Consider the following 22,288-nt stretch of genomic DNA (forward strand, 5'->3'; position numbering starts at 1 on the left):
TTTTTTTTACACTTTCAGTGTAAAAGTGAAATTACATAAATATTACACCGTGACACAACACTGAACACCAGCACTGTTTAACACTGTAGATTGTTAATTCAACTCTTTGGGAATTAATAACTTTTAACACTGCAAATATTGCTGATTTTACTGTGTGGGAATAGATGGATGGATGGATGTTCAGTACTGTGAGGGTTCTAGTCCCTCTCTCTGCCACTCTTCTTCTCCACCAGTGTGTCTTCCCTGATCCATGTTTCCAAACCAAATCATTCTGAAACCATCCATTTATCAAAAGATAACCAAAAAGAAAGGAAGAAGAAGAGACTAAGAGGACATTTGGCTTTCAGCTGAAATTGCATTTAGTTGTGTTTGGAATAATTATTATTCAATTTCATAATAAATATTCTGCTAAGATTTTATATTTCAATATAATTCCTGCAGAAATGGACAGAGTTTGCCATCGTTCTGATTTGAACCTGCTTCTATCAGTTTTGAAAGCAGTGTGTTCGCATCTGAGAAATGTGCTGAAAATGTAGTGTTTAGCAGCTTGTGGAGTATGAATGACAAAAGTGTTTGTGGATTTTGAAAATTGTGGTCATTGCATGCATTTTGTCTGAAAGCAATGAAAAATTATTCACAGTTTGGTCCGCACAGACTTCTGTATCGCTGAATGTGTGAACAGTTTTGAAAATGTGGCTTCAGTATTGAACAATGCTTGACAGCAACTGAAAAACACTGTAAGTCGATCCGATTGGAGCGCTTCAAAACAGTGAATTATTTTGCGACGCAATGGTTTAACCGATTCGTTAAGAAAAGCTCTGTTTCTCTCATCACTATACGTGCTTTTTAAAATCATTTCAAGTGATGTCAAAATTGGAAAATGAATGGCTCTTTTGATCTGTTTTTCTTCTTCTAGTGAATCGCTTGAACTGAATGATGGAAGTCACGAGTTTGAATCAATCGGAGCGGTTCCAGTGTAAATGACTCACTCAGTTGATTCGGTTCGTCTGTTCTCGTCTTCAGTCATGTTTACACGACGCTGTCAGAACTACTACTGGCTCTGCTCGCTAGATTTATTTCATAAAACACTTTTGGCAAAACACAACGCACAATTCTCTGTGTAACACACACAAATCTAACAGCAAGTCTCTTGATTTCCAAAATGCCACACTAATACATCAGCGGCTCACATTAACTCCTCGTGTGCTTTAGTGAACACCAACCAATCATGCTTTAGAACAGGCCTATAAACACACAGATGTGTCTGTTCTTTTGTACAGTTTAATACTGTATTCACAACCACAAATGCTTACAGTAAAACAAATTTGGTTTCAATCTTGCTTTCATGTTTTCCGTGAATTTTTCAGCATCTCTTTCAATTACTTTCAATCTTGTACAGAAATGTACACAGGAGCTTTAGGTTTTGAATAACTGTGTATATGATATCCAAATATATAATATTATGGCAAAGGTGTTTGCAACGTAAGACAAATGTTTGCTTTTGAGATGTGTTTGTGATGTTTTGAATGCAGTGCTTCATTTTTCAAGAGATGCGAGGCATTTTACATTTTGTGTGCAATTCTTGGATTTGTGTGTAAAGTTTTGAAAAAAATAGGCAAAGTTTTGAAAATGTTTGTAAGCAGCTGAAAAACTGTAAATATGCATCCTTGAATGTTTTTTTTAAATCTTCTCAGGTAATATCAATGGTGTGACCTATTTCAGATGTGGCTGCAATTACAACTGGTTACATAGACAGGTTTAATTACCTCGTTTGATCAATTATTGATAGGGACAATTTAATATCGCTGGATATTGGTAGAGACATGTCCTTTCTAAATTCTATGCCCTGGCTTCAATCAGTATAGTTTCAGGCTAAAAGTCCATAATCCATAATAACTCTTCCTCCAGTGAAAAGTGTTCTGGTCTGAATCAGGAGAGAAATCTGCACAGATGCCAAAACAGTCCAAAACAGCTCTAAACTAATATGTGGCTGGATTTTGATGCGAGAGACAACAGCAGATGCACGTTTTCACTGGAGGAAGAGTTATTATGGATTATGGACTCATATTGCAGTTAAAAACGTCTTAATGCTGGATGTGTTTCAGCTTTTGTCTTCTCCAGATGTTAACTGATGGACTGGAGTGCTGTGGATTATTGTGATGTTTTTATCAGACTCTCATTCTGACGGCACCCATTCACTGCAGAGCATCCACTGCTGAGACACTGATGCAGAGACACATTTCTACAAACCTGATGAAGAAACACACTCGTCGATATCTTGGACGACCTCAGTGAGCACATTTAGATTTTTGGGTGAACTGTTCTTTTAAAGAACACCAAGACACACTAATTTAATATGCTTAAGTTTAGTCACTTTTGTTTTAATACAATATTACCACTGAATCATAAACATCTTAACTGAAATTGTTTGTAAAAATGAACAATGGTACTTTACCCAAATAATAGTTTTACAGTCTTAACTGAGAGTTCATTGATTACAGGATATTATAGAATCAGTCCCATAAACATTAGAGCCAATTAATCCAAGTTAACTCAGTTACTCAGAAATATACACAACTCAAGACAAACCCTGATCTCTAGTCACTCAGTTCTGGTTCAGATCTGCTGGACTATCAGAGGCTCAGTGTTCATGATTGCTGCTGGTTTTTGGTGGTTGTTTTCATCAGGTCCATCGGGTTAATATCGTAAATCTGAACACACTCATCTCTCCGGATCCGAGGAATCAATCAGACAGTAACTGTACACACATTTATAGAGATTCTTGCGTGAGAACGACTTCACTGTTTGGCTCCTGAATCCTGAACGCAGCGTAAAGCTCCTGATCTTCAGGAAAATCTGCATCAAACACGTACAAGAGTTTATGCTGTGGACTCAACATATAGAAGCAAACAGAACCAGCGTCCCGGTCCACAAACACACCAAGCTTTCTGACGGACTCTGAGTGAATTGACACAGTTTTATTGTTGTGATGAGCCACACATACATTATCTGACAAACATAAACTCCACGACATGTCATTGTGTCCCAGACATACGACGTCACTCGCTCCCTTCCTCTTTATTCCCTCACAGGCCACGCCCACATGCACGTCTGGACCAATCACATCCGCCGTAAAGAAGCGGCGTCCAATCAGCGGCTGGCGGCTCAGGACCTGGTTGCACTTGTCGAATCTCTCGTCATTAGCAGGAAGATGCTGTTTCTCTTTCTGACGAGTGACTTTAGTGTTGTTCTCGCTCAGATAGAGGTGTTCATTAACCGTCTGAGGGTCAAAGGTCAACGCTACGAAATCTAAAAACAGAGATTTAACAGAAAACATCAGCTTAAATGTTCACAATTCACATTTATTTGTTTAGCACTTATACCTACACAATACGTATAACTCCAAAGCAGCTTCAGAGAAGGTGAATGTCTATGTTTTTCTATAATTATCAAACGTCTATAATTAGTGTTAGCAGCAACAGTTCTTAAGCCGTCTCCGGTACATGAATGTGAATAGAGGACAAATTTTGGATGGAATATAGCAGTTTTATAATTCTTTCATAATTATAATGCTGGCATGATTTTTTGAGCTTATGTTAGAGGAACACATGAAATATTTGCACTGATACAAATCAGTCGGTGATGCTTTTAAAATAAAATAGAACAAATAGTTACAAATTACAAATACACATTCATGTACATTGTAACATAAATGCAAACAAAAGCACGCACATCAATCTCAAATGATTGCATTTTAACATACAATCTTGATGTAGATGTAAAAGCATCCATATGCATGTTTAAACTCACATTTATCCAGGCCTGGTTGGTGACTGCATTCTCCTCCAGTGGAAATACTAGTGAGAGAAGAGTGTTAAGAACAGAATCACACTGTTATTTAATCACATTTTAAAACAAATGGAGAATCCCATTACAGAACATACAAGAGATGCTGTGGATGTATCAACCTTCCATACACTGACACAACAGCAGAGACAAGCTACAGTACCTCTGTGAGAGCAGCTCATGCTGTAGATTCTCCTCTCCGATGTTTTCAAGATCATTATAGCGCAGGTCCAGCTCTCTCAGATATAAATGGTCTTTTAAAGACGACACCAGCTGATAAACTCCTTCTTTAATCTGACAGCCCGAAAGCCTATAATGCAAAAACACATCAGCATATTCTTTCAGATTCTCCTCTTTATCTGTGTTTGGACTCTAATGTTTGCGGTTAGTTTGACTTACTTCAGAACTTCAAGATGACAGTTAGGGCTCTTCAGTCCAGCTGAGAGAATATCCACTCCTGGATCCTGTAGAGGATTGTCGCTGAGGTCCAGGACTCTCAGATTCACATTTGGTCCTGAAAGCACATCCCTGATCAGCTCCATGTCCTGACTCTGGAAGTTATTGTGACTGAGGTTCAGAATCTCAATCTGGCAGTTGAGGTCACAGAGCGCCGTGGAAAGCTTCTTCAGTGCGGACCGACCCAGACCATTGTGGCTCAGATCGAGATGAGTCAGGTGAGAGTTTGGTGATGTCAGGTAACGCCTCAGGATCTCACAGTGCTGCTCTGACAAGCTGCTTCCTTTGAGCCTGTCAATATTGCATTAAAACAGTTACAATTTTGTGTTAAAGCTCACAATTCTGCATTTAAACTGTTAAAATTCTGCATTACAGCTGTAACAATTTTGCATTTAACTGTTGCAATTTAGCATTAAAACTAACAATCTTACATTAAAATTGTTACAATTTTGCTTTTAAACTGTTATAATTTTTATCAAAACTGTTACAATCTCACATTTAAACTTAAAATTTTGCTTTAAACATATGATTTTGCATTAAAACTAGCTATTATGAATTTCACTGTTGCAGTTTTGCTTTTAAACCGTTAAAATTTCACATTAAAACGGTCACGATTTTGCCTTTAAACTGTAACAATTTTGCATTTCACTGTTGCAAATTTGCATTAAAACTGTTACAATCTTGCATTTACATTTTAATTTCAAACTATTAACATTTTGCATTAAAACTGTAACAAATTTGCATTTAATTTGCAATTTTGCATTTAAACTGTCTCAATATTTGCATTTACATTTACATTTAGTCATTTTGCAGACGCTTTTATCCAAAGCGACTTACAATTTGGGGAATACATGAAGCGATTCATCTTGAAGAGGCAATCCGACAAACGAAGTGCTTGTAACACCAAGTCTCAGGCATTGTTTAAATAAGTACAAGCTAGCAAGGAAAGGAATAAATAAGGAGAAAGAGTTTTTTTTTTTTTTTTTTTTTAATGTGTAGGGTGAAGTCAAGTAGTGTCGAAAGAGATGAGTTTTCAGCTGTTGCTTGAAGATTGACAGGGATCCAGCGCTCCGGATATGGGTGGGAAGATCATTCCACCAGCCAGGAATGGTGACCGAGAATGTTCTGGAGAGTGATTTTGAGCCTCTTTGTGATGGTACCATAAGGTGTCGCTCACTAGCAGATCTCAGACTTCTGGAGGGGATGTAGATTCTTAATAGTGAGTGCATGTAGGCGGGTGCTGAGCCTGTGGTTGTTCTATGAGCAAGCATCAGTGTCTTGAACTTGATGCGAGCTGCGACTGGTAGCCAGTGCAATGAGATAAAGAGAGGTGTAACATGGGCTCTTTTGGGTTCCTTGAAGACCAGTCGTGCCGCCGCATTCTGAATCATTTGTAGAGGTTTGACTGTGTTTGATGGAAGTCCAGCCAGAAGAGCATTGCAATAGTCCAGCCTAGAAATGACAAGGGCCTGGACAAGAAGTTGTGCAGCATGCTCTGTCAGAAAGGGCCTGATCTTTCTGATGTTGTGTAGTGCAAACCTGCAAGATCAAGCAGTCTTTGCAATGTGGTCTTTGAAGGTCAGCTGGTCATCAAAGATTACACCAAGATTTCTGACCGAAGTTGATGGGGTTATTGTTGATGAACCTAACTGGATCGTGATGTCATGCTTTAGAGTTGGAGCGGCGGGAAAGACAAGAAGCTCAGTCTTTGCCAGGTTGAGCTGAAGGTGATGTTCTTTCATCCATGCCGAGATGTCTGACAGGCAACCTGAGATCCGTGCAGCTACCGTTGGATCATCTGGTTGAAAAGAGAGATAGAGCTGTGTGTCATCAGCGTAGCAGTGGTAGGAGAATCCATGTGCCTGTATGATGGGACCCAGTGATGTAGTGTATGTGGAGAAGAGGAGGGGTCCAAGAACCGATCCCTGAGGAACCCCAGTGACCAGTGTATGTGCTTTGGATACCTCCCCTCCCCAGGCCACCCTGAAAGACCTACCAGTGAGATAGGATTCAAACCAGTGAAGTGGAATTCCAGCGATGCCCAGTGATGAGAGGGTGGAGAGGAGTATCTGATGATTGACAGTGTCAAACGCGGCAGATAGATCCAGCAGAATGAGGACTGATGATTTGGAATGGGCTTTTGCAATTCGCAGGGCTTCAGTGACCGAGAGAAGTGCAGTCTCAGTTGAATGGCCACTCCTGAAACCTGACTGTTTAGCGTCCAGTTTGTTGTTCTGTGAAAGAAAAAGTGAGACCTGGTTGAAGACAACCCGTTCAAGTGTTTTCGCTATGAATGGAAGGAGAGAGACAGGTCTATAGTTTTCTATAAGAGAAGTGTTTAATGTAGGTTTTTTGAGCAGTGGGGTTACCCGAGCCTGCTTGAACGCAGTGGGGAAGATGCCTGTGAGGAGGGATGTGTTGATGATGTGTGTGAGTGTCGGTAAGAGCGTGGGAGAGATTGCTTGCAGAAGGTGCGAGGGGATTGGGTCAAGAGGACATATTGTAGGATGGTTGGAGGGAAGAAGTTTGGATACTTCTGTCCCCTGACGGAGGCTGAAGGAGAAGATGGGAGGTTTAGCAGTGGATGTGGTTGGTTGAGGGTCCTGTGTGCGTGGAGATGAGAACTGATCCCTGATCGATCTAGTTTTGTCTGTAAAAAAAGTTGCAAAGTCATCAGCTGTAATAGAAGTGGTGGGAAGTGGTGGAGGGGGACAGAGGAGAGAATTAAATGTTCTGAAGAGATTACGCATGTCTGGAGCGCTGTTGATCTTGTTGTGGAAATGTGAGGATTTGGCAGTGTGGACATCAGCAGAGAAAGATGAGAGCAGAGACTGATACCTACTCAGGTCCGACGGGTTGTTTGATTTGTGCCATTTTCTCTCTGCCGCTCTGAGTTTAGTCCGATGTTCACGAAGAACATCAGATAACCAGGGGTTAGAAGGAGCAGCCTGTGCGGGCCTAGAGGAGAGAGGACAAATGTCGTCTAGACAAGAAGTTAAGGTAGAGCATAAAGTTTCAGTAGCTGCGTTTACATCCAGAGATGAGAAATGGGTAGGTGAGGGAAGAGAGGAGGATACTACAGAGGAAAGATGGGAAGGAGAAAGGGAGCGTAGGTTTCGTCTAAAAGTAACCGGTAGGGGGGTTGGTGACACATGGGTGGCAAAATGTAGTGTAAATGTAATGAAGAAATGGTCCGAGATATGTAGCGGTTGTACCAGAATGTTATCTGCAGTACAATTGCGTGTGTAAATTAAGTCAAGTTGGTTGCCTGATTTGTGCGTGCTAGTAGTGGTAAGGCGATTGAGATCAAATTAAGCTAGGAGTGAGTGGAAGTCTGTAGCATAAGGCTTGTCTAGGTGAATGTTGAAATCACCAAAGACTAAGAGCGGAGTGCCATCCTCCACGAAAGAGGACAACAACCCGTCCAGCTCCTCTAGGAAGGTGGCTAGAATTTGTCCAGGGGGACGGTAGATTACCACAATCTGGAGTTTTATCGGAGCTGATACAGTAATGGCATGACATTCAAATGAGTTGTAATTGCATAGGGGAGAGCGGGTTGAGTATTTCCAATTGTTTGAAAAAATTGATTTGAATTAAAACTCTGTTACAATTTTGCATTTAAACTGTTATATTCAAATTCAACTGGGAATATTTCATGAAATATTATGAAGATGTTTAGCATCACAGTACTTACAGAGCCTTTGTGAAGCACGTGATGGCTGGGGAGAACCTCTGAAACCCGTCTAAGGTGATGTTGTATTTCCTGAGGTCAAACTCATCGTGTTTCGTATCGGACATCACAAACTGGTACGCCAGAAGCGTGCACTGGAACGGAGTGAGGGGCTTTTTGGACTGTGAGCGTTCAAGCTGATGCATTTCTTGCAAAAATGACCTGTCCTTGAGCTCCACCAGGCAACGAACAAGACCGATGCATCTCTCAGAAGACAGACCTTTCCTCTTTAAAGACTTAATGTACGTGGCCACCTTTCTGTGATCATCTGAACTTCTCCTGATTAGAGGCAGGAATCCTTCAAGTAACTGTCTGCTGGAATCACAAGAAATCCCAAAGACAAAACAGTTAAAAAGGTCCAAGTGTCCGTTTTTGCTTTCCAAGGCCTCATCAATCAAAATTTTGAGAAAATCACTCAAAATAGACTTCTGTCTCTTTTTAGCTGTAATTAATTCCAGAGAGTCTAGGTTTCCTGATAGAATTTCTTGAAACGCAAACATGGCTGCAAAGAATTCCTGGACACTGAGATGCACAAAGCTTAAAAGTTTGGTCTCGTAAAACAGGAATGTGCACTTCGAGACGCAGGTAATGACGCCAGGATACTGAGACGCTTCATCAACAGAGATATTATATTTCTTTAAGTCTTCTTCTCTGAAGATGGCATTCTGTTTCTTCAGCTGCCTGTATGCCAGCTCTGCCAGTTTCATAATCACTTCTTTATGTTTCTGGAGAACATGTTTGTGTGACAGCTCCATTTTATGTTTCTGGAGAGCGTTTTCTTGGGACAGCTCTATCCCTTGATATTTCTTGTGGCTCAGTCCAGTCTGAATGAGCAGATAGTGGATGTACATTTCTGTCAGATTTGAGGGCATGTTTCTATCTTTATTTTGTTTTTCAATGATGTCTTTAAGAACAACCGATGAAATCCAGCAAAACAGAGGGATGTGGCACAATATCCACAGGCTCTTTTGAGACTTTAGGTGACGGATGACTTCTTTTCTTTGCTCTGGATTCATAAATTGCTTCCCGAAGTACTCCTGCTTTTGCTCATCTGTGAATCCTCTGATCTGTGTGATGTACCCATGTATGAAGATATCAGTCGGAAGCTGTCCAGCTGCGACGGGTCGGCTGGTGATCCACACGTGTGCGGACGGGAGAAGTTTTCCTTGCAGAAGGTTTACTAGAAGCACATTCACTGAGGCTTCTTTAGTCACATCTGACAAAAGGCTCTTCTGGAAGTTCAAATCCTTTTTATATTCATCCAGACCATCTAAGATAAACAGAACTTTCCTATCACAGATCCATTCAGGGATCTCTCTCGCCTTTCTAAACTCAGGGTAAAACACACAAATCAGGTCAAAAAGACTCTTTTCTCCCTCAACCAAGTTCAGCTCTCTGAACGGGAGCAGAAACACAAAGTCTAGATCTTGATTGGCTTCTCCGCTTGCCCAGTCGAGGACAAACTTCTGCACGGTGAACGTTTTCCCAATTCCAGCAATTCCTTTAGTTAAAACGGTCTTCATGATTCTGTTCTCGCTTACAGGCGGTCGAAGGATTTGATTGTAGTTGATGACCGTCTGCGCTGATGTGTTTAAATCATGCGTCGTCTCGATCTGCCAGATCTCATGTTCTCTGTTGATGGGGTCCGACTCGTCATTGATGATGAACAATTGTGTGTAGATCTTGTTTATGGAGACAGACTTTTGTGCAATTCCTTGCAAAATCCTCTCAGAGTCCTCCATCATTCTTGATTTCATTTCATTCTTTACGTTCTGAAGAACTTCTAAACATCAGGACAAAGATGGAGAGTCATATTATTAACAGAAGCATCACACTTATGAATGAACTGTGTCCTACAACTATTCTTACCATATTTGTTTACTGAGGTAGCCTGAGACACCTGTAGCAAAAAACAAACAAACATATATACATAAATATGTACAGTAGCCTACAACATACACATAAACCATATCATAAATGAGAGTCTGCTGGTATCACAAGAAATCCCAAATAAAAAAAGAGAAAAAGGTCCAAGTGTACATCCAAGGCCACATCAATCACCCCTTTAAGAAAAATCACACAAATTAGACTTTGGCCACTTTTTAGCTGTAATTATTTTCTGGGAGTCTGGATTTCTTGATAGGGATTCATGAAATGCGAACAAATATCTGAAAGCGATGAAAATTCTGTCATCATTTACTGACTCTGATGTTGTTCCAAACCTGTATGAGAAGATATTTTAAAGTATCTGATAAACAGTTGCTGGTAGCCATTGTTTTCCATAGTATTATTTTTTTTCCCTCCATATAATGGAAGTCAATGGCTACCAGCAACTGTTTGGTTCCCAACATTCTTCAAAATATCTGCTTTTGTGTTCAACAGAAGAAAGAAACACATACAAGTTTGGAACCACTTCATGGTGAGTAGATGACTGAAATTTCATTTTTGGGTGAACTATCACTTTAAACGAGTAACTCAGCAAAATGTACATCGTTACAGTATTTTAATGATCAGGCACTCACCATATTTAGGCTCATGTTAACGTCACCATTTATGATGTTTCCTAACATGTTTGGAGCAAGTGCTGTACAACCATCCTTCTGGTCAATTGTGAAGTTACACTGATTTGGGGTCTGAATCGACAGTTGTCCGAGTGATTCAGAATTATTATTATTATTATTAGAATTATTATTATTATGTTGGGAAAGATTATTATGCATGTGTCCAGAATGTGTTTGAATGTTGTCACCACCTGTTTAAAAAATAAATACATAAATAAACAAAACAGTACAAAAATTATATTAAAGCGTATTGAAGATTGAGAAACATATTGTGTAGTAGCAAATTAAATTATACATCTTTTCGCATGTTTCGTATTCTTTTTTTTCCTGATTTTCTTCAGCATGCTCTTGATCTTTTTTAATGCGTCCTTCTTCCCATATTCATTCTTTAGAGCCTTTATAGTGTCTTCCAACTTTCCTGTTGTTCTTCTGCAGCTGTGTTAAGAAACATATAAAGAGTTATAAGGCTAATGTTCACATGCAAAAGCAAAAGTTGTAAGCAAAAATAAAGGTTGATCATTAAAGGACCTGATCATGATGGACTTCACGTATAATAACACTACAGGGGCCATCCAGTGTTGTGGTAATGTTTTCATTTATTATGCGACCCAAGTTCAAATCCTGACCTTATATATGCTTTTTTAAAGGCCGGATAACATGACCAAATAACCATAGCTCAGAAATATGCCAACAACAAAAAAGGCAACCAGCTGGAGAAACGTCATAAGCAGAAATAAAAACGTTTGTCATTTTACATTCGCGGAAATGGCTGTTATTCTGAGTGTTTTGTGCTATACAAAGAATTATATTCTGAGTGTGTTTCAGTTGGTTTCATGTCTTTAGGTGAAACAGAAATGGTCATTGAGATAAATGGAATTAGAATATTACATTTACATCACTAACAAATAAAATGTAAATTCCAGAAACAGAGCCTTGTGTCATGAAAGGGATATTTTTAGCAATACCAAACTAATGTCAGGTAAAACATTGTTAAATCCCAACTGAATTTGCTAAATAGAATATGTACAGTATTACCTTTTGGTATGGACTAGTGAATCTTTAGTGAAGACACACAATCTTCTAAAAAATTAGTTTTAAACATTTAAACGTATGAATTGTTGATATCAGGAATCACATTTCCACTAGTACCGACACAAATTCTTGATATCAAAAATGACGTCATCACTCGCAGAAATACATTTATGATATCAAAAATGAAATTACATCTAGTAATAAACATACTTCTTTTTGGATATGTGCATAGTAATGAATTCCTTTTTGGATATGTGCATAATTTAATGACGAGTGCCGTCCCTTATGAATGTTTAAATACCAGACTATGGCGGATAGACGACAAGAATACCGAACCATTTTTTTCCCCATGTAGGCCTATTTTTTCCATTTTGTTTTTCACCACTGTATAAATTAAATGGCCAAAATGTGCTTTTTACTGTTTTGTCCTGCTTTTCAAATAATAAAAAAAATAAATTACAAAACAACAATTTAAAAATATTTACTTAACGCTGAAAAGTTTTTAACATTCTATCAGACATTATACCAACAAAGCACAATTTAACTTAAAATTAATAACTTACAAAAATAATTGTTTTTGGCCATTTTTGAGACCTCGTTCTTGAATCAGGCATGTATTTTTACTGTACAAATAAATGCAGCCTTGCTGATGTTACGGGGCTGACGAGACGTGAGACGTATGGATCCATTTGCAGACTTTATTAGGCAGAGACGTGGTCGTACAGGCAGGGTCAAACAATGGCAAACAGGTATGGCAGAGACAAAACAAAGAGTAATCCTAGGGCAAGCTAAGGTCGACGATCGGCGAACAGAATCCAGTGGGCAAGGCAGAGAGATAATCCAGGGAACACGGGCGAGAATCAAACACAGGAAAACAAAGGCTAGGCTAGGCTAGGCTAGGCTAGGCAAGGAAAACTAACGGGACTTCGTAGAGCAGCGAAAATGCATACAATACTCGGCAACTGGGGAGAGAATGTCCAGGGTGAAATAGTGTGTGTGATTGGTGATGCTGTGTGATCAGGTGTGCATGTGATTGGTGCAATGAGATATTGGTGACAGCTGTGATCAGAGTGGGATGATGGGAATTGGAGTCCATGTGATGTGTGGTGTGAAAGTCCATGTGGTGAGCGGGTGACCTCTAGTGGTGAGTGACCGGGAGTGCAGACCAGATTCATGACAGCTGAGCAGAAGAGAATTCTTTTAAAACATACTACAGATCCCAATTTGAACACTATTGTGAATGTTATAATAAATGTATAGAGCGGTTGTAGGGTAATTATTATTATCATTATTATTGTCTTATTTTTTTTATTTGATTTTACAGAACAACAGTAAAATTACAATACTAACATTTATGAATGTTTATGGAGTTGTTGCTTTTTCTTAGACTTTATTTTGGCAGAAACCCGCAGGAAGATCTTAGTGCTTCTTTTTGTTGACAACAGCATGCAGATATTTAAATGATTCTCATTACGAATTTGGGAAGATGTTTGTCGCACTTATCACATTGCCACGTGCCTTTAAAAAAGACTGACCAAATGACGAGTATTTTAGCGCAGATGTTCCTCGCGCTTTGGAATTTGAACCCTGGCGCCGCCAGCTCGTGCAGCGCTGTTTGAATACATGCAATCCGTGCGTGTATTAGAAAACATAACATTCTGCAATTTATTTACTAATCATTTAAGGCCATTTTGCGATTTCAATCATCATAGTAACCAGCATCAACCACCTCTTCCTCTTCTCATCGGAGACATGAGATGCAAAGCTAAGCATCCAACTGTCAATGCTTTGTGCTTGGAATGATTTTTGTGTCTTTCTCTGACAGTTTGCAATACTTCCACACTGCAGACGTGTTTGCTGCATTAGTGCGCGCCTCTATTTGATCACGTCACGTCATTGTTCGGTACAATTTCGGTTACCGAACATTCGGTGCATCGCTAATAATTAAAGATATCGAGAATGATCATTTTTACTAGTAATAATAATTTAATTCCTGATATCAAGAATTAGCATTTTAACTAGTGAAAACTGAATTGTTGAAGAATTCATACCTTGCAGCTGAATAAAAGTCAATGCAGCTTGCCTGTTGCCATACCCAGGATATAAATTCTTGATATCAAGAATAATATACTAGTAGAAATTTAATTGCTGATATCAAGAATTCATATCCTGAAAATGAATAAAAGTCAAAACGGCTTGCCATATGTTAAGCTTGTGAATGATTCTGTACTGAAGGTAAAGTCATTTTCCAACCCAACAAGCATCAAAACACTGCAAACGACAGCATTAAAAATATAAAACGACAATTACTGCATGTACCATGGTAATACCGTATAATTTGAAGTACCACATAAACACCACAGTATATTAAGATTCATCATTGTTATCACACACGCTATAAAAACGTTTTTCGTATTCGATTATCATATCGTAATCGTAATAGCTACCTGTTTAAGAGTTTGCTGAGATCCCTCTGTAATAAAAAGCGGGTCTTCTCATTCAGATCTTTGACGATCGCTTTCGCGCGCTTCATCGCTGCACCGCTGCACGTTTGTTTGTGTACTTATGTGACGCTGTGTGTGTCTATAACCGTTCAAAATTTAAACTGTAAAAGCGCGCCAACAGCAGCGCGCCAGTGAGGCGGGCGGATCTTCGTGACGTATCGAGCCGGCGGTAGAAGAAACGCTTTCGATTCAGACAAAACAAATGGGTCATTCTACAGAAACGTCCACTTTTCTGTCCCTACACTTTAAAGAAATATTACAATTGAAATACACATTAGGGTTACAATTTTTTTAATATTTTAAAATGAAACAATATGTTATTTGAACAATCACACCTTCCTGAGCCATCAATGTGGCATTATTTTTTATTTATTAATTATATAGAATAAGCCATGTACAGTGGGAAAGTGCTTTATTTTGAGGTCAAAAACAGGATTTTCTACCATTTAAAATACAAAAGTCTATTCATAACTATCAAATATATGATATAAATGGCATAATAAAACAAAATGCCAAATAAATATTATAAAATATATAATGAAAACAGTGGTCCCCTGGAGTCGTGTCACTGGTGTTACCGCTTAACAAAAGTCTTTTATTTTGGAGTAAAAAATCACACTGATGACATCACTCGACTTCCTCCTTCCTGTTTTCTAAACATCTATGAAAAAAGGCCCATGTTTAGTCCACTGTTTCTTTTCAGTTATGATAAATTTTCTCATTTATCTCATGATTTCATATGAAGCTTTTAGTTGATGTCACTGGTGTGACCTATTTATTGTTAGGGAAATGTAAAAAAACTATAATGCAAATGAATTAAACTACTTAATTTAGTGAGTATACCATGACTGACGACATGTGGCTTGATACCTTGCAGCAGACATTTTGTAAAATGCATTTTTCATGAAAATTGTCATTGGTGTTACCTTCCTTATGGATAACACCAGTGACGATCAGTATATCAGGTCTAATGCATGTCACTGGTGTTACTGTGCTGTGTTACTGAGTTACTGTACTGTTTTTGTCTGTCACATTAAATAAATAAAACATAATCTCCTTATTTCTTGCATTTTCATTATTTTTCTGTAACTCTGACTACATGTGCTGAAATTATTTTTTTTAGAAATAATATTTAATAACTTTTAATATTGCTAAAGAAGGTAACACCAGTGACAAAAAAATGATGCATGTGGTCTTGAAATAATTGCACAAAAAAAGCTAAAAAATATATAATTAAGCTGTCATTTATATGTATTCATAAAGTCAAAAGGTAATCTAATAATGTGGTCTAAGTTTAAATGTAAAAAAGAAATAAAAATTTTAAGACATTTTGCCATACCAAAAGTGGACATTTCTGTAGAATGACCCAAATACAACTTCCGTCTTTCAGCTTCTGATGATTCCCGATATCATGCTTATTTTATTCATTTATGACTATGTTTTTCGGATCAGAATTTAATATTAGATGAGGTTTGCTTGGTAGTTGTTTGCTTTAAACAAGCGACAGATTTATTGTGGTGTTAGATTAGATAGCCTATTTATATTATATGGCATTGCAACTTTATTTGAGTCAATGTTCAACTCTTTTCATGGTAATCATATTTGAATAATGCAATTTGAATTATTTGCTAAAGTAAAACTCGTGATTTTTGCAAACCACACCTGCCATTATATTGTTTATTGGAAAAGGATGATCTTATACTAACACTACAAAACACAAGTCAAACACAATGTGTGTAAGTTTCAGGGCAAGACAAGTGATGAAATAAGTGTGAAAGCATTTGCAATGTTCTTACAGAAGCTCCTCTAAACAACGCAGAGGAAAATTATACAGAAGTTTCTTTACTTTTAATAACTTTACATTTTGCAAATCAAGTACAAACTGAAAGTGAGATCTGTACAGATAGAGAAAGCGTTGATCAACTGTATACTAACATCGGTGTTTTCTGCAGTGACCAGTAGATGGAGACAGATGACTGTCATTATTGCAAACTGTTAGAGAACAAAAACTTCCACTAGATGTCGCTGTGTTTTGAGCTTGTGTGTTGGCCTGTTTAATGTATAACAAACAAGAAAGTAACTCCAAACACGTGCTCTGGGTTTTGAAAATCAAAGGTAGGCCTAAGTATATTTTTATGGATATGGTATAGGCTAGTTTCAGAGGTCTTGCTGAACAGCAATCATCCTGCACTGTTCCCCAGCCAGCTGCTGACTCACAATGTTTCTCTTCGCACATGTACAGTATTTATCTGAAGCACTCGTATAGTTTGTATAGTTTGTATTTTTAGTTTATGTATAGGTAAAAATTATTTTATATATAGCATATTTATAGTCAAATCTATCAGTAGGATATTTGTGTATAGGTTTATATTGTCTTACTCCATTGTTGTATGCCTGTATTTATGTAGCACCGTGGTCCTGTGAGGCACGACATTTCGTTCCACTGTATGCCCCGCATGTAGCGGAATGACAATAAAGCGCAACTTGACTTGACTTGAACAGACTGAAATATATTTATAAAAACACACTCTTACCAAATGGCAAAAATGCCAAACAGTGCAAACTAAGCAAAATTGACTATTTGCTACAAAAAATAAATAAATAAATTGTTTGCAATTAATATGACAAAATAATTTCATAAGCTATGATATTTTATTTTACTATCTAAAGACATGTCCAGCCAACTGAGTGTTGATATGATACATTTAATATTATTCCTATGTGTGTGTGTGTGTGTATAATTAAATAAATGTAAACATTAAATGTCTCATATTAACAACACTCAGCTGTCAACACTGACAAATATATATATTTATATATATATATATATATATATATATATATATATATATATATATATATATATTAGGTGTCAACGGTAACGCATTAACGCATGCGATTAATCAAAAATTTTTAATGCATTAATATTTTTTAACGCAAATTAATCGTTTGATAAGGTTTGACCCCAACTTCTTCCCGTCATCGCAGCGTGGAAGGTTATCTAAAAAAAGATCCTTTTACTAATGTGTATTATATTATACTTGGAATGTATCCCTGGCAACTGAAGAACGGAGAGACGGTTAACATCACAAACAACGTGAGTTTCAGCAGAGCGCATGTTAAGGCTTTTACACCGCAGAAATAAACATGACAACAGCCACTATAGATTATATAAGATAATAAACACACGATTATGATAGATATGGTCTGTATGTGATTTTTTTTAGTGAATGTGTACATCTGAAATGCTAATTTGTAAACAGGTTCAATTCTTCTTCATAATGCATTTTGTCATAATACTTCATGTAAGGTCGCAAGAAATGTTTGTGGCTTGGTAAACGTTTTATTGCCAGTTTAAAGGCTGATAATGGCTGAATAAAAACAAAATAATAATGATAAAAGAATAATAAGGATTATGTCTCGAAATGTCGTGTCTCGCAGGACCACGGTGCTACATACTAGTTAAACATAAGATAAACATACAACAATGCAAGTATGGGAAAAACAATAGAGCTATACAACAGTTAACCATCTGACTATACATATACTATAAATACTATAACAACTATACCTAGTTGACTACACATACACAAACTGAGACTGTACAAGAACTTTACATAAATACTGTACATTAAATTGTGCAAAAGAGATATTCGTACATGAAATTGTGCAGAAAAATATATATTTTGTACATTAAATTGTTCAGAAGAGAGATTTTGTGGGAAGCAGCGCATAGTGCAAAAAGATTTTGAAGTGCAATGCTCAAGTAAACATATATTATCTTATCGAGTCTTTGTAGCAGGGAGTGTTTATAGAAAGTGTCTAGTGTGCATATAGTGGGAGGAGTGCGTTACTACAGGTGGTTTGTATAGCCCACTCACCTGTGTGTAGCACACCCAGAATTGCACTTAGGAGAAATTTGTCAATAGTTATTTATAGTTGGGGGGCTGAGGTGTTCATGGTTTCAGAGCGGGGACAGGGAGATTGGAGTTAAGAGCTCTCACAGCCTGGGGAAAGAAGCTGTTGAGCAATCTGACAGAACGAGCTTTGATACTCCGGTACCTTTTTCCTGATGGCAGGAGCTGGAAGAGGTTGTGGGAGGGGTGGGTGGGGTCCTTCACGATGCTGGAGGCCTTGCTGGAGCATCGTGCAAGGAAAATGTCCAGGATGGAGGGAAGAGGGGCACCGATGATCTTTGCGGCAGTGTTCACTGTCCGTTGTAGGGTCTTGTGGTCAGCAGCACTGCAGTTCCTTTACCAGACAGTGATGCAGCTGGTCAGCACACTCTCAATGGTGCCCCTGTAGAAAGTGGTGAGGATGGGTGGAGGGAGACTTGCTCTTTTCAGCTGACGGAGAAAGTAGAGGCGCTGTTGTCCCTTCTTGTTGAGTGACGTGGCGTTGGTGGTCCAGGTGAGATCCTTTGTGATGTGCACCCCCAGGAATTTAGTGCTGCTGACTCTCTCCACGGTTGAGCCGTCGATGGTCAGTGGGGGGTGGTCAACAGAGTTTCTCCTGAAGTCCATCACAACCTCTTTTGTCTTACTCACATTGAGGGACAGGTTGTTAGCACCACACCATTCAGCCAGCTGTGCCACTTCCTCTCTGTAGTGCGTTTCATCGTTGTTGCTGATGAGGCCTACCACAGTTGTGTCATCAGCAAACTTGATGATGTGGTTGGAGCTGGACTTGGCAGTGCAGTCGTGGGTCAGCAGCGTGAAGAGCAGCGGGCTGAGCACACAGCCTTGTGGGGCACCTGTGCTCAGTGTGGTAGTGCTCGAGGTGTTGTGGCCAATACGGACTGACTGAGGTCTTGCAGTTAAAAAGTCCAGGATCCAATTACAGAGGGAGGTGTTAATGCCCAGCAGGTTCAGTTTGTGGATGAGCTGTTGTGGGATTATTGTGTTGAATGCTGGGCTGAAGTCGATGAACAGCATTCTTACATAGGAGTCTTTCTGTTCCAGGTGAGTAAGAGCTAGGTGGAGAGTGGTGGATATTGCATCGTCCGTGGAACGGTTTGGATTTGAGACACGTGGGGACGACTGCCTGGCTCAGCGAGATGTTGAAGATGTCTGTTAGGACATCCATCAGCTGTGCAGCACAGTCTCTCAGTACACGTCCAGGTATGTTGTCAGGGCCCGCAGCCTTTCGTGGGTTAATCCTGGATAGGGTCTTCCTTACATCGGCTGGGGAGAGACAGAGTACCTGGTCGTTTGGAGATGTGGGTAGTTTCTGTGCAGGTGTGTCGTTCTGTATCTCAAATCGTGAGTAGAAGTGGTTGAGTGCCTCTGGTAGGGATGTGTCATCGTCACTGGCCTGTGGCGGGGCCTTGTAGTCAGTGATGGTCTGAATGGCTTGCCACAGGGTCCGAGTGTCTTTACTGTCGCTGAAGTTGTTGTTGATATTTTTTAGCATACTGATGTTTTGCCTTCTTGATGCCATGAGACAGATTGGCTCTTGCTGTTTTGAGGGCTGCTTTATCTCCTGATCTGAATGCTTCATCTCTGGTCTTTAGCAGCCCACGAACCTCTGCTGTCATCCATGGCTTCTGGTTGGCGCGTGTGGTGATGGTCTTGGTGACTGTCACATCATCTATGCACTTTTTGATGTAAGCAGTCACAGTTTCAGTGTACTCCTGTAGGTCTGTGTGGTTGTTGTAGGTGGCCGCCTCTTTAAACATGTTCCAGTCTGTGTCCTGGAAGCAGTCCTGCAGTGCTGAGGTAGCATTTTCTGGCCGTACTGTGATCTGCTTTTGAACCGGTTTGGCAAGTTTGAGAAGTGGTCTGTATGCTGGGATTAGCATAACAGAGATGTGGTCCGAGTACCCGAGGTGGGGGCGGGGTTCGGCTTTGTATGCGTTTTTCTCTGTTGTATAAACAAAGTCCAGTGTGTTGTTTCCCCTTGTTGCAAAGTTCAAATGTTGGTAGAACTTTGGCAAAACTGCTTCATATTGTTTTTTGGAACCTGTGATAATTTTTTCTTTGATTCTTTGATGAATACAAAGTTAAAAAGAGCAGCATTTGTTCAAAATAGAAATCTTTTCTAACAATATAAGTCTTTACTATGACATGTATTCATTTAACACCCTCTTGAATAAAAGTATTAATTTCTTTAAAAAAAAAAAAAAAGAAAGAAAATTGTACTGACCCCAAACTTTTGAATAGCATATATTGTAACAAAATTTATTTTTTTAAATAAATGTTGTTCTTTTTAACTTTTTATTAATCAGAGAATCCTAAAAAAGTTAACCTTTCATTAGATAATAAGAATTTAAATTGGGGGGAAATATCATTATGAAATAAATGTTTTTTCTCAAATACACGTTGGACATAATTATTGGCACCTCTAGAAATTCTTATGAGTAGAATATCTCTGAAGTATATTCCCATTCATATTTACATTTTTGAGCACTCCAGGGTGATTATGAACATGAAATTATCCAGCCATGGCTTCCTGTTTCACAGAAATATAAATAGGAGGGAAAACAAAGCCCAAATTCCCTTAATCATCATCACAATGAGAAAAACCAAAGAATATATTTCTGATGTGCAGCAAAAGATAATTGAGCTTCACAAATTAGTGAAGTGGCTTTAAGAAAAGAGCTAGAGCCGTGAAAATTCCCATTTCCACCATCAGAGCAATAATTAAGAATTTCCAATCAACATAAAATGTTATGAAACTGCCTGGAAGAGGACGTGTGTCTATATCGTCCTAATGCAGGAGGAGGAGAAAAGCATGCTTAACCTCTGTGATCTCTAAAGCCATTTCCCTGGAGTCTGATGTGAGGAATGTGTTTGTGAAGGGCCCCTCCACTCCTCCAGGGGCCGATTGGCCCTCGCTGATGATCAGGCCAGTGTAAAATGAGGCTGGATCAACGCATGGACTAAATTAGATCTGATGAAGCAGAGACACTGAACCTGTTGCCCTCTGACCCCTGAGAACATCACTTCATCTCGTGTGGAAAGACAAACGCAAACACACATTTACATTCACGCTTTACACGTCATTACGACACGAGGCGGATCAGAACCCACACGTCTGCTTCATGACTTTCAGATATGCAGATCAAACTATATGAGGGAGGAACTGTCAGGACTCGTCCAGTGCAGAGTAAAGACGGGGAATAGAAGTGCTAATTTTAGTCGGATGTTTTCGTCCCCTCAGGTGCAGCGAGCTCCTGAATTAGACGAGAGACGCAAATAGAAAAGAGCCTCCTAGAAATCAGAGCTGGAAACTTCTGGGGCTGAATATGAGCGCAGGGAACGGTCTGAGGAAAAACCCCGGCCGAGAGCGACGGATGTGAGCCTGGAGCTGTTCTGAGTCTGATGGGATTCACGGAGAAGCTCAGATGTGTGATCTGGGGTCAGGGATGCAGGGAATGCGCTGGAGCTGGTTATCTTTAGTACCCCCTGCTCAGTGTGTTATGTGCTCAATGAGGAGAATGAGCAGCGCTGAACACTCATGAACATCAGCAGCAGACATTACTCCACATTCTGTCAGCCGAACTCCTTACATGCAAAATACTTGCAAAATAATCAAACTCCCATGACATTTGAACTAATGTGTGACCCTGGAGCACAAAACCAGTCATAAGGGTCAATTTTTATACAAAGATTTATAATCTTTTCATTGATGTATGGTTTGAACAATATTTGTCTGAGATACAACTATTTGTAAATCTGGAATCTGAGGGTGCAAAAAAATCTAAATATTGAGAAAATCACCTTTAAAGTTGTTCAAATGAAGTTCTTAGCAATGCATATTACTAATCAAAAATGAAGTTTTGATATATTTACGGTAGGAAATGTACAAAATATCTTCATGGAACATGATCTTAATATCTTAATGATTTTTGGCATAAAAGAGAAATGTATAATTTTGATCCATACAATGTATTGTTGGCTATTGCTACAAATATAGCTGCTGCTTATGACTGCTTCTGTGCTGCAGGGTCACAGATATAAATAATTGAATGACACATAATTAAAATTATTACTATAAATGACACCGTAATAATAATATGTTGCTTTGTTATATTTTTAATAATATATGAATATTATTATTATTATATGTCTAATTATAAAAATGTCCACCTGAGATTTCAGCTTAATATGTCAAATAATGTAACACATTATACTAATTATTAATAATAATTATTCATA

General features: G+C 38.8%; 2 protein-coding genes across 3 annotated transcripts; both read right to left on the bottom strand.

Moving 5' to 3' along the window:
• Positions 1-2,356: 2,356 nt before the first annotated feature.
• Positions 2,357-14,176, bottom strand: LOC131549930 (NACHT, LRR and PYD domains-containing protein 3-like). 2 transcript variants are annotated; one of them, XM_058792519.1, is made up of 9 exons: positions 14,073-14,176; positions 10,889-11,028; positions 10,555-10,784; positions 9,902-9,932; positions 7,997-9,815; positions 4,246-4,593; positions 4,010-4,156; positions 3,811-3,857; positions 2,357-3,309 (listed from the first exon to the last, which is right to left on the bottom strand). In XM_058792519.1, exons 1-9 carry the CDS (start codon positions 14,156-14,158, stop codon positions 2,771-2,773), a joined length of 3,387 nt encoding a protein of 1,128 aa, XP_058648502.1. In that variant the 5' UTR covers positions 14,159-14,176; the 3' UTR covers positions 2,357-2,770. The 2 variants fall into 2 exon arrangements, with proteins under 2 accessions (XP_058648502.1, XP_058648503.1); XM_058792520.1 differs by lacking the exon at positions 14,073-14,176 and adding an exon at positions 13,677-13,702.
• On the bottom strand, positions 4,600-7,973 carry LOC131549931 (uncharacterized). The gene is made up of 2 exons (XM_058792521.1): positions 6,299-7,973; positions 4,600-6,100 (listed from the first exon to the last, which is right to left on the bottom strand). Exons 1-2 carry the CDS (start codon positions 7,050-7,052, stop codon positions 5,850-5,852), a joined length of 1,005 nt encoding a protein of 334 aa, XP_058648504.1. The 5' UTR covers positions 7,053-7,973; the 3' UTR covers positions 4,600-5,849.
• Positions 14,177-22,288: the final 8,112 nt, after the last annotated feature.

The sequence above is a fragment of the Onychostoma macrolepis genome, chromosome 11, assembly GCF_012432095.1.
Source record: "Onychostoma macrolepis isolate SWU-2019 chromosome 11, ASM1243209v1, whole genome shotgun sequence".
Taxonomy (NCBI): Eukaryota; Metazoa; Chordata; class Actinopteri; order Cypriniformes; family Cyprinidae; genus Onychostoma; species Onychostoma macrolepis.

What these genes read in the sequence shown, in the direction of transcription:
- LOC131549931 (XM_058792521.1), bottom strand. Translation starts at nt 7,052, where the DNA reads ATGCGTAATCTCTTCAGAACATTTAATTCTCTCCTCTGTCCCCCTCCA. An exon ending in GTTTGAATCCTATCTCACTG is followed by an intron (nt 6,101 to 6,298) that starts GTAGGTCTTTCA and finishes CTTTTCAACCAG; the next exon opens with ATGATCCAACGGTAGCTGCA.
- LOC131549930 (XM_058792519.1), bottom strand. Translation starts at nt 14,158, where the DNA reads ATGAAGCGCGCGAAAGCGATCGTCAAAGATCTGAATGAGAAGACCCGC. An exon ending in TGTCATCTTGAAGTTCTGAA is followed by an intron (nt 4,157 to 4,245) that starts GTAAGTCAAACT and finishes TTTGCATTATAG; the next exon opens with GCTTTCGGGCTGTCAGATTA. An exon ending in CCAACCAGGCCTGGATAAAT is followed by an intron (nt 3,310 to 3,810) that starts GTGAGTTTAAAC and finishes CTCTGTTTTTAG; the next exon opens with ATTTCGTAGCGTTGACCTTT.